We start from the raw sequence: 11881 nt of genomic DNA on the forward strand, positions 1-11881 counted from the left end.
AGAGAAAACGTATCCAGGAAACATGTCATTCAACCCATAGATATGTATAATAAAGGCTAGATGTCTTATGGCGGAGTCTCTAACGTCATCACCGGCAGCCATCTTGTCTTACTCACTCACATTGTGTTTTAATGTACTTTCAAATAACTACATTTTCTACCGATTTTCAAATGGTTTGGTTTCTTACAAATGTTATTAACAAGGCTATAATTCTGGATGCTTTAACATGTTTCATGAACTTTATTCATAAGTATGCAGTGTCAAATCTTGAAAATCTTTTGAAAATCTGTAAAAATTGAGCAAGTTATGGTTTTTTAAAAGTACATGCACCATTAAAGCACAATGCTACGAGTGAGCGAGCTGCCTAGAGGGGGTCGCACACACGACGTGCAGCTCAGCGCCGCGTCGCGTTGCAGCTAGGACAACTCGGAGTGACGGCAACCGGAAGGGTACATTAAATAGCGTGAGCTTCGTCAGATGGCTCTCCTGATTTTGCCAAGTGGTTGATGTCCTCAGGGCAACATTATGTTGACCCTGGGACAACATTTCAATCAACCAATCAGATTTTAGAAAAAAGTTTACAGTTTGTTTTAAGTTTAAGCTTACAACCAGGATTAGCTGTTTCTAGACCATTGTTTTTCACTTTTCATGTCCCTCTGATTTTAGGGTTTGGTTATGGTTGGGGTTTGGGGTAGGTTTAGGTTTTATTTAGAAAAATGTTGTCCTTGGGTCAACACAATATGTTGCCCTGAGGACATCAACCACTTGGCAAAATCAGTTCCAGCTTCGTCAGATAGCGTCTACTTCAAAATGCAAAATATACGTTAGCAGCCAATGTTAATCGTTAATGATTTGGGACAAATATGATGTTATTTAATGTTAAACTATGTGAGTGGCGCTCTGTGGCGCGACAGGGATTTGAGCAACTTCCTGAGTCGTTGCTGGGCAGAGCGGACAGGCGCCACCTGTCGGCGCCGGTGTGCATTTTCTCATAGAAAGGAATGTGTTCGAGTTTTTTTAAAATGGCGTGGCGCTGTCCTGTGTGCGACCCCCTTAAGACAAGATGGCCGCCAGGTGCGGACATCAACCTCCATTGGCCAGCAGCGCGGGCGAGACATCTAGCCTTTATTATACATATATATGGCTCAACTCAGGAAACCGAAGCAAAACGTTGCGCACCGGTTTGAACTTGAACGTGCCCCTGATTCAGGCATTGCAATCTCTACAAATGAGCTGATGAGTTGGAGCAGGGGCCTCATTTATAAAGCGTGCGTATGCACAGATTTGATTGTGAAGTGTGCGTACGGAACAATCCATGGCAAAGTCCATATTTATAAAATATTTGATGCGGAAAAGTGCTTAGCGCCACGTCAGGGTCTGAGCAGACGTACGCACTTTTGTTTGTCTAATTGCTGCAGGTTTTTGGCAATATAAGCCATTCTTGCTGCTCAAAATTGGGTTTAAACCCTGACAAGCGCTCTTTTATATGTCTATGAGGCATCAGGTGGAGGTCTGAAACTGCTCAGCTGTACACAAAGTTCAAGATCATTTGCGATTCATAAATTTCACATCCGAAAGAAAGGGGTACGCGCATTTTCTGTGCGTAAGTTTGGTTTATGAATCACACACACCCACACAACCCCCCCCCAACCCCCCCCCCCCAAACACACACACACACACACACACACACACACACACACACACACACACATACACATGCATTCTGGTTTCCATGTTTTGTGGGGGACATTCCATAGACGTAATGCATCTTATACCGTACAAACTGTATATTCTATTCCCCTTACCTACCCCATTCCCTAACCCCAACCATCACAGAAACCTATCTACTACTTCACATTTTCAAGGAACATAATTCTGTTTGATTATAAGCTTGTTTCAAGGTCACAAAAACACTGGTATTCTTATCTTTGTGGGGACAATTGGTCCCCACAACGTGATAATTACCAGGTACACACACACACACACACACACACACACACACACACACACACACACACACACACACACACACACACACACACACACACACACACACACACACACACACACACACACACACACAATAAAATCAGGAAACATGGGCCATTATCTCAATGTCAAAACCTTATTTCACCCTACAGAACCACCACCACCACCAGGGGGAGATGTTGCTCCTGTGACACAAACAGACTGCTTATAATTCCACCATACATAATTCCCTCTGTATGAACCAATGGCTGGCATTCTTTACAAGAACAGATACTCTGAGATGAGAAACTCTTACGCATGCCACACATTCCACTTGTGCACATTTCAAACCATTTAAAAAATCTTTCAAATGAATAACGATGCAGAGTATTTCAGGGTCATCTTTCGCACATATTTTTACAAACTAAACTATGTCACGAATGAGCCACTTGACAAAAAGAAGCCTACTGATTCATGTTGCATAAAGCACTCAAGTTCTTTGTCCTTTTACATAATAAAACAAATGTAAGCACTATATCATTCTATTGATCCCTGAAAGAAAGACTTTTGCTTCTTTATATCGACTGGTTTTCATGCAATGATCAGTAGCAGCCTCCAGTTCTCTTCAACTTTACACTCTGGTAGCCATTATTGCTCATATGCTTAGCATTTCGCTTATGAGTTCACCTCGTAATTACCAAAAATTTCCTGAGATTAATCCAAGCAGTGTATGAGACTCCGAGCAAGACAATGGGTATGTATGGCGTACCATTGCTGCTGTGTATCAGCACCTGCGGGTTTGGTTGGTATGGAGACAAATCTGACTTGATCAAGAATTTGCATCAACAGGGAGGAAAGAGAGTTAAACATGACCCCACCACAAATATAATCCAGGATAAGAAAGTATTGCCATATGTATGCAAAGGCAAACACAAATGCAAAAACCCCACACATACACTATATTATGTAGGGCTGGGCAAAAAAATCTATTTTTCGATGAATCGTTTTTTTTTATGTGGTCGATTCAAAATTGATTCTCAAAAGCCACGAATAGTTTTTTTTCCATATGTATTTCCGCAAACATTAAATGTAAGATTAATGTTAGTCTACTAGTCTTTTCCACTCGACTGTTCTGACTTTTTTTAGCATACATTTTTCATCTTGCATCAAAATTGTATTGTATTTAACATAATTGTATGCATTTGAAAATTAGAGATGGATTCTGTTTTAATGTACCCAAGTGTACCTAAAACACAAGAGTTTATTATACATGTTTGTGGCTCTTAATTTCTTTTTATTGATAACCCTTGTTAACTTATGTTCACGGTTCTTTTTTATAAATATAGTATTTGTATTTATTTTGTATGAAGTTTAATCGAGTATAAAAATCTATCCGAGAATCGGAATCGAATCGATTTTATAGCTTGGGAATCGAAATCGAATCAATCTGGAACATCTGAATCAATACCCAGCCCTAATATTATCATTTTTACTATTGACATTTAGTTGTTAAGTAAAACCTAATTTGGCATCACTAATAGAAACGTAATTTTAAAACTAAAGACACAGAAGGCCACAGGGCAGGCACACATACTTCAACAAAAATCATTTTTGTAATAAGCAGCTGTGTTATTTTTCCAAAGTTAGATGAAAGATTAAAGGGCATCCGCTGGGAATTTCTGCTCATTTATCCAAGGAAATTGAGGGGATAGAGAATAATAAAAAATGAACAAAACAAAGACACAAATTGTTTGATGTTTACAAACTTCTACAGTAATTAACACACACTCTTTCATACACACTTTTTTCTTTTAAACATCATCCAATTTGTGTTTTGTTTGTTTGTTTGTTTTTTACCAATATACATTTGCTTATACTCAGTTTTTCCATTTTTGGGAAAACAAGGAAGCTAGGAAGTGAAAGCACCACTGTGAGAAGACAAAAGATTGCAGGGAAGGAATGGGGTGAGGGATCTTCATTTGTCTTCGCTCAAGGCGGGAGGGGCCACATTCTGGAAGGTTTGGATACCCTATTGATGCCCCCCAAAGCACCCACCATCCCCCTCCTCGTTCTCCTTTATTCCTCAATTTCATCCTTTGGTTCTACCCCTTCTTCCTTATCCTTCTTTACAAACCTCTTTCCGTCACAGTCCTCAGAGAACTCTGCGCTTGGTAAGTAAAAGCAATAAGAAAAATGATCAATATTTATTTCAATTTAAAACTCTGTTGAATACACGCAGCTTAGAGTGTTAAATAACACATGAGAGAGAGCATGCATCCTATCTGTGCTGGTTTTTACTATAATTGTTGGCAGGTGAAATGGCAGGGATTCAATAGTAATATATTTTTAAGGGTCTTTGTCCTCACATATATACATACACATGCACATGCACACATATAAAGTGGATGAACATGGCTGTTGTGTTTATTTAATAAGTAAGAAATTACATGTTTTTGTAATTTTTTTCTCTTCTACGTATGCAATATTGAATCTTAACACATCTTCCTTATGCATTTTTATGCCTCCGCAGTATCTGTGTATCCTCTTAGTCCCGAGGGTGCTGTGTGTACCCTAAACCAGGAATTTTTCCTGTAAGCAAACAACCATGCAAAGGCGGAATCTGCTCTTCATCCTTTCCCACCTCTTCCTCCTCCTGTCTTTTTCCGAGGCAAAAAAGAAGTCCAAGCCGGCATCAGATGCGGTGACCGGGTCAGATAGCGCAGCAGTTAAAGCCTTACTGGGGTCGGGTCAGCTGAGCACTAAAGATGGGCATCGCTGTACCTGGGAGACGCTGGAAAGAGGCACTAACGTCGTTCTACAGGTGAGCTGCTCCGTCCCCGGGGAGGAGGGGCTTAAGTCTCCGTACACGTGCGAGTTTGCCGGGAAACCTCAGGAGTGTTCGGTGTACAACACCCAGTCTTCGCAGTACTGGAAACAGGTGGTGAGCAAACTTAAGAAACGGAATAACGCTTGTGAGGGGGAGAAGGTTTTGAAAACTCGTCTATGTAAGAAAGCGCCAAGTGCGTCCCACATGAAGCTGACGGAAAGAAGCGGAGAGCAAACTACCACTCCCATGAGCGAGGGGGTGAAGGGCGAGAGCAAACGGAAAACAGAGGTTCCTGCAAGGAGAAGCAAAGACGCAAAGAAAGAAAAGGAACGGGAGGTGAAAAAAGAGGAGGACAAAGGGTTTGGAGACGTTGCCGATGATGGATACCAAGACACGGAGCCTTACATGAGCTACTGTGGAGAGGGATGGAGTTCCGTCTGCAACTTCTTTGTCAAGTTTTTTGATGGTTAAAGTCCTCACAATTGAAGATTTTTTTGGCTTTTAGTATGCGTATCTTAGCCTTAAGCATATCTATAAACTAAAACATGCTCCAAACATTCACAAAATATATGTTTTACAAGATAAAAGCATTCAAAACATACAGTCTCTCACTTACACCAATAGACCTTTTGCGAGTCGACGTCACAGTTACGTCACGTGCGCAATGTGGTGGCAGAAAAACAATGGAAATGAATTAGACACGAGTGAAACAAACAATATAACTCACTAGAAAATGTATTGTGCTGTTGAGTTTCAGAATAGGAATGCCAAAATAGATGACCTTTATTTTTATAGAATACCGTTGTCGAAGACACCATTTGAAGATAAACGTAGGTGTTTATGGTTGCAATAAGGCAGCCCTCAACCGGACAGACTGGAGTAATGAAATCATCTAAAAATCTTTTAATAATTTGAATAGAAAATAATTAGAGAAGATATCTGGTGCTCTGTCGAAGTCTGCTCCCTCTATGTGTTTCTTATAGCGTTTTCATCACGTTACGTTTATAATTTATTTAGAAAGATTAAAGATTCTAATAAGTTCATAATATCAATAATATTACCATTTATTTAAGTTTTCATATTTTTTTCGTTTTCTATTAATTCTTTTTACCTTATATCTTAGCCTATGTCTTCTTCCTGTTTGTTCTAAATTATGATGTTTACTAATAAATATATAAACATATCACACACACACGATGTAAAGTGTTAATAATATATAAACAGGCCTATACACATTAATTTGTATGTAAACAGTATTAGAACAAACACGTAGGCTATAAATATAAGGAAGAAATTGAAAACAGGAAAATGATGAAATATTTAATAAATTATATTATACAGAATACATGATAGTATTGCTCTTATAAGTACTTCAGCGATTCATACTGTAAAAATAATTGATTTACCAATAAAGAACAATACATATACATTACATACATGCACACACACATACAGTAGCCAAGCCATTTAAACTTTTAATTTATTTAAAAATTAAATGTAACTTGGTGAAAACGTTATAAGAAACATTACACTTAAGAGAAATATAAAAAAAAGAGACTTCTTCAGAACACCGGATCCATAAAAATCACAGTTTAACGCTAAAACACTTCACACCGCTTTTGCAGAGCTGTCACTTTCTGCCACCAGTTGGGCTCCGCCCACAAAAAACGTCATCTCTGTTTGGAAACACGCAAAAGGTCTATACGAATCAACTATTTTTACAGCATGACATCATTTTATCAGACTGTGAGGTAAACGAAAGGCAATTGGATATTATGGAAGAGGAAGGAGCCACTCAAAATGCCCCGCCCTAAGTTACTGTTTCAATGGAAACTGCGCCAACGCACCGAACAAAGTTGCGCATCTGAAGAATTTAGTCTTTTAACAAAAGTATATAGGCTAGTTTCTACCAGGGAGGTTTTGAACAGACCTGGAGGTGGATAAAAGCAAATAATGTTGATGCATGGTTTCAAAAATGTCATGCATCTTCAAATTAAGCTTAGCTGTTCAGTCTGTTGCCTGTCAACACAATGCAAAGCAGTCCAGTTGTAAAGATAAAGACAAATAGTTTCTTTTGTAATATCTAAAAAGAACACTAATCACATTGATTATTATCTTATGATCTGCTACTTATCTGTATATTGTCACTGATAAAGTGTGATTTATGTTTTTGAAAATGTGAATAATCCTTTACCCAACTTTTGTATTTTACAAATCACCTTTAAATTCTTTCTCATTATCAAAATGTTATATGATTTTCTCAGAAACATGCTCACATCAATAAAGGAAAACACACCAACCATAATATGCACATATTTTTAATTTTAATTTCTGTCAACATGTTGTCACAGTTTTAAATGCATCTTAATGTTAACAATAATATTATTTTACAAATCATACAAATATGTTCTCAAAAGAATAGGGCAAAAAACATTCCATCTTCACTCCATCATACCTTTTACATTTTATATAAACACAAGACAAATAAAAGCTCTCATACTTTCTTTAAATAACTTGTGTTTATATATGTATCTTCATGTCTCTATCCAGATCAGTTCTGTTAGACTGCAGTAATAGCTTTCTCTGTTGTGCACTCAGAGTCGATAGCCTTACCGTATCACTGGTCTAAAATGACTGCCACCGAAAATGAAGGAGCACCCACACAATTGTTCAAATCGATGAAGTCTGCCACCCTCACATGCACCTTCCTCCTGATGAGCCAGCCTATTTGAGGACAAAGGGGAAAACGTTGCTGGGGATAAAGGTTCTTTTGTACAGCCTTTGTCCTCTCAGAACTATTTGCAATGGCACATTTAATAAGCAAGATGTGCTGTCAAGTTCTTGGTAAAACCGTTTCAATTCTGAGTCATTTATTAAAAAAGCTTTGCTCACTGCCTGGAACATTCTGAACCAGTCAAGCAAGCTGTGATGAATATTATGCTCATAGACACAGATCGATTTTGATAGTCTCGGGGGTTCAGTGTCAGGGTTAATACAGTACAACAGATTACCTTTCTGATTTCATATCATTTATATTAATGTCCAGGTGAAATTCCACTCAAGATAGATATCTAAATACAGTAAAATAAAATACAACAGGTTACTGCTATAATTATCTAATGCGCTGAAAGTCACTTTGGATAAAAGCGTCTGCCAATTGCATAAATATATAATATAATATAATATAATATAATATAATATAATATAATATAATATAATATAATATCTTGGTCTCTTTTAAAAGAAGACACTTTTACGTTTTTCACTGAAGTATCTGGAATTGAGGATATTAAAGAAAAAATAGTTAGCTCAGTTTATTTTAAAAAATAAAAATAATGCAATAAAGTATATATTTTATATTTAAAATGAAAATGTTTTACTCCTCAAATGCTACATAAATAAAGCCATAAGTCTCAACTAGTTCTGATCCAAATTCCAAGTTAAAATCTCAAACAATTAGGTTTTCGTCACACTTTTAGTGGTTTAACCAACAAAGGCCACTAGGTGTCAACGGTTTGCTGCAGTCTCACAAATTAATAAATTACTGTCACTGCATCATTATTAATGAAAAATTTTAATAGGATATTAGAATTATGAATATGTAAAGAAAGCTAAATTTTTATGATATATAAGTTGTCAAGATTTTTGAAGATGTATAATTGGATATTATGAATAGGCTATATAATAATTATGGGGTGAGTGACATTTAACAAAATGACTGTTACGACATATGAAAACTACATTCTTAGAGCTTTCCAGCAATATATAGTTTGTCAAAATTATTTTAGGTTTATAGGATATCTAATAGTAAATATGTAAGAACACCTTGGGCCCGCCTGTTGGCCAGTGACATTTTAAAAATGACTATTAATAAAACATTATTTTTGCAAATGGTGATGAAATATGAAAACTTCAATCTTAGAGCTTTCCAACAATATATAGTTTGTCAAGATTAGTTTTGGTTAAGACTAAGAAATTGCTGTTTTAATGTGTAGTAACATCCCACCTGTGGGACAGTGAAAGCAGCTTTACAAAAAAGCTAAGAAAAAATTAAATCAAGAGAAAAACTAAAAAATTATTAAATAAATAATATAGCAGAATATAATAGAATAAACATAGTTGTATTACAAACTTTATTGTCCTTATAAATAAATTATATGAAATAGTGCATTTTTCATTGAATATCTATGAGTCTATAAATATGATAAATATAACACAACATATATATAGACATGCCTTTTCATCTTAGAAATAAAAATATATAAAATCTGTAGGCCTATGCGTTTTTTATTTTGATAAACACAAAAGAAGATATTATGATAAATGAGGGCAAGCACATACTTGCCGTAACTATTAACTTCCATAGTAGGAAAAACAAATGTTATGAAAGTATTGTGATAAATGATTATGAAGATATTTTGATAAATGATGGCAAGCACACATTTGGCGGTAGCCATTTAATTCCATCGTATTTGTTTTTCCTGCCAGGAGCGCTGTTAGACCATTTCTATTAAGATATTATCACAAAATAAAACATATGTACACAAAATAAAACATTTTCAAACTAAATGTCTTCTTCAGGCATCGGTCAGTATTTAGTGTGCCCTCTCTTGGCATGAAACACATTTTGAGCTTTTTGAGGAGACTGAAGTCCTAAAGTCATTCAATTAGAATTAGAAATTAGGAGTTAATTTAATTTAGGTATAGCAGATCCTGCAACTGCCTGCTATTGCTCAAGTGGAAGGGGAGTTTACCCTAAATACTTGACACTTCAGCTTATACTTTTATACTGTTTTTAATACTACATACACATTTCCTGTATTTTCTGGTTTTATTCTAATAAAGAATCTGAGAAATAATTATATTATATAAGATCACTATACCATTGCAAAAACAACAAATCTAATGGTGGCATGGTGGCCTGCCCAATTTATAGAGGGTATGCACATGACGTCACCGTCGATCTCCAGGTCTGGCGCTTCCACTTTTAGCATAGCTTAGCATAATCTATTGAATCTAATTAGACCATTAGCATCGTGCTCAAAAACAACCAAAGAGTTTCGATATTAATTCTATTTAAAACTTGACTCTTCTGTAGTTACATTGTGTACAAAGACCGACAGAAAAATAAAAATTGCGATTTTCTAGACAGATATGGCTAGGAACTATACTCTCAAACTGGCGTAATAATCAAGGACTTTGCTGTTGTAACATGTCTGCAGCAGGCGCAATGATATTATGCAGCAGCCGAAAATAGTCCCCTGCTATTAAAAATAACCTAGGGGACTGTGGCTGTGTCCGAAACCGTGTACTACCATACTATATAGTAGGCAAAAAGCAGTGGGAGAACGAGTAGTATGTCCGAAACCTCAGTTATACATAAAAGGATAGGTGAGAATTACCGGGATTTGGGACTATTTCTCGCGAGATTCTGAGGTACTTAAGTACTGTCCAAAACTGCCTACTTTCCTGCTATATAGTAGGAGAAACAGTACGTGAACCGAGTAGTATGTCCGAATCCTCAGTATTCATAAAATAAGCAGGTGAGAAATTCCCGGATGCCCTACTGATTCCAGACAGATTCTGAAGCAAGCATCATATAAAATCAACAATCTTCTCCAAAGGCGAGATCTTTGAGCAGCTGCACGACGTCTCCTTTGTCCAGACAACAATTGCAAACACTGACAGAGACAGCACAAAGTAGGTTTGTCAAGTTACTGATGCAATCATGTGGTAGTGCACCTGTCCCTCATACAAGTTTCCATGCCTGTTATTAGACTTGTTCGAGTTCAGCACCGCAAGAACCAACAGGTGAATGACATCAAAGTCCCGCGAGAGCAATTCGAGAAATCATACGGAGAAGTCAGATTTCGAGTCGCCCTCACGGTATTGTGATGTCATCCTCCTGTTGGTTCTTGTGGTGCCGCATGAACTCGGCCAAGGCTACTACATCATGCGTAACCACATGATAACGTCAACATGTCGGATGATGTCCATACTAACGTGAATGTACGTACTGTTTTAGCGTTCGTTAAGTAGGTACTCATTGTGGTTTCGGACGCAGCCTATTTTTAGGCAGTGCGTAATATCACTACGCCTGCTTCAGCCATGTTACAGCGGCAAAGTTCTTGATTATTACACCAGAATGAGAGTATAGTTCCTAGCCATATCTCCCTAGAAAATCACAACTTTTAATTTTCCGTCAGTCTTAGTACATGATGTAACTACAGAAGAGTCAAGTTTTAAATAGGAAAAATATCGAAACTCTTTGGTTATTTTTGAGTGTGATGCAAAAGTGTGATGTGAAGTGTCCCTTTAACAGCATTTGCTCTCAAGGCCAGTTTTTAATCATTACCCCTCTACAACAAACCAAGAGAAATCATTAACTTATCATTAATCAAAGCAATATCATCCTTTTATTCGACCATGGAGATGCGCTAAACATTTGGTTGGGTGCTAAGTTCAATCTCAGAACTCATGTATGAAATATGTTCTTTGAAAAACCTTGGACTCAAACGTTTTTTTGACAACCAGAAATGGTTATGTGCTGCAAAAAACACTGCTGAAACCTTTTTTTTTTTTTAGAGTATATGTGAGTCTAATTTCAACAAGGTGTTAAAGGGGACATTTCACCAGACTTTTTTAAGATGTCACATAAATCTTTGGTGTCCCTAGAACACGTATGTGAAGTTTTAGCTCAAAATACCATATTTTGTTAGCCTGACGTTGTCATACTCAATTCTAGTCAGAATTTGAGTCTGATATCGCTCCATTGAGCTAAAATTATGAGGCGTGTCTCAACCGAAAAATGCCTCTGCACTCAATTGGATAGACATACAACCAATCAGAGCAACGGAGTGTGTGATGTTGAAATGGCGTCTTTAGCAGCCTGACCGAACTGCTAGTAATTTCGCTACAATGATACTAACATCATTGTAATTATACTAAGTCTGAGTTAGCGAACGTACATCAACACCTACTATGTTTACAACATTTCATTTATATCACAACATTAAGTATTTACTAAGTCATACAGTAAGACTATCTCTTACCATTTGTACGTTAGGTGAACTTCATCCACGACGA

The 11881-nt window shown here is 36.9% G+C and overlaps 1 protein-coding gene across 1 annotated transcript; it reads left to right on the forward strand.

Moving 5' to 3' along the window:
- The first annotated feature begins 3985 nt into the window (after positions 1–3985).
- fgfbp3 (fibroblast growth factor binding protein 3) lies at positions 3986–7100 on the forward strand. The gene is made up of 2 exons (XM_055173196.2): positions 3986–4139; positions 4499–7100. Exon 2 carries the CDS (start codon positions 4574–4576, stop codon positions 5264–5266), a length of 693 nt encoding a protein of 230 aa, XP_055029171.1. The 5' UTR covers positions 3986–4139; positions 4499–4573; the 3' UTR covers positions 5267–7100.
- Positions 7101–11881: the final 4781 nt, after the last annotated feature.

The sequence above is a fragment of the Misgurnus anguillicaudatus genome, chromosome 7 (assembly GCF_027580225.2).
Source record: "Misgurnus anguillicaudatus chromosome 7, ASM2758022v2, whole genome shotgun sequence".
Lineage (NCBI taxonomy): Eukaryota > Metazoa > Chordata > Actinopteri > Cypriniformes > Cobitidae > Misgurnus > Misgurnus anguillicaudatus.

Bases quoted from the DNA above. Each gene is read 5' to 3' on its own strand.
- fgfbp3 (XM_055173196.2), top strand. From the start codon at position 4,574: ATGCAAAGGCGGAATCTGCTCTTCATCCTTTCCCACCTCTTCCTCCTC.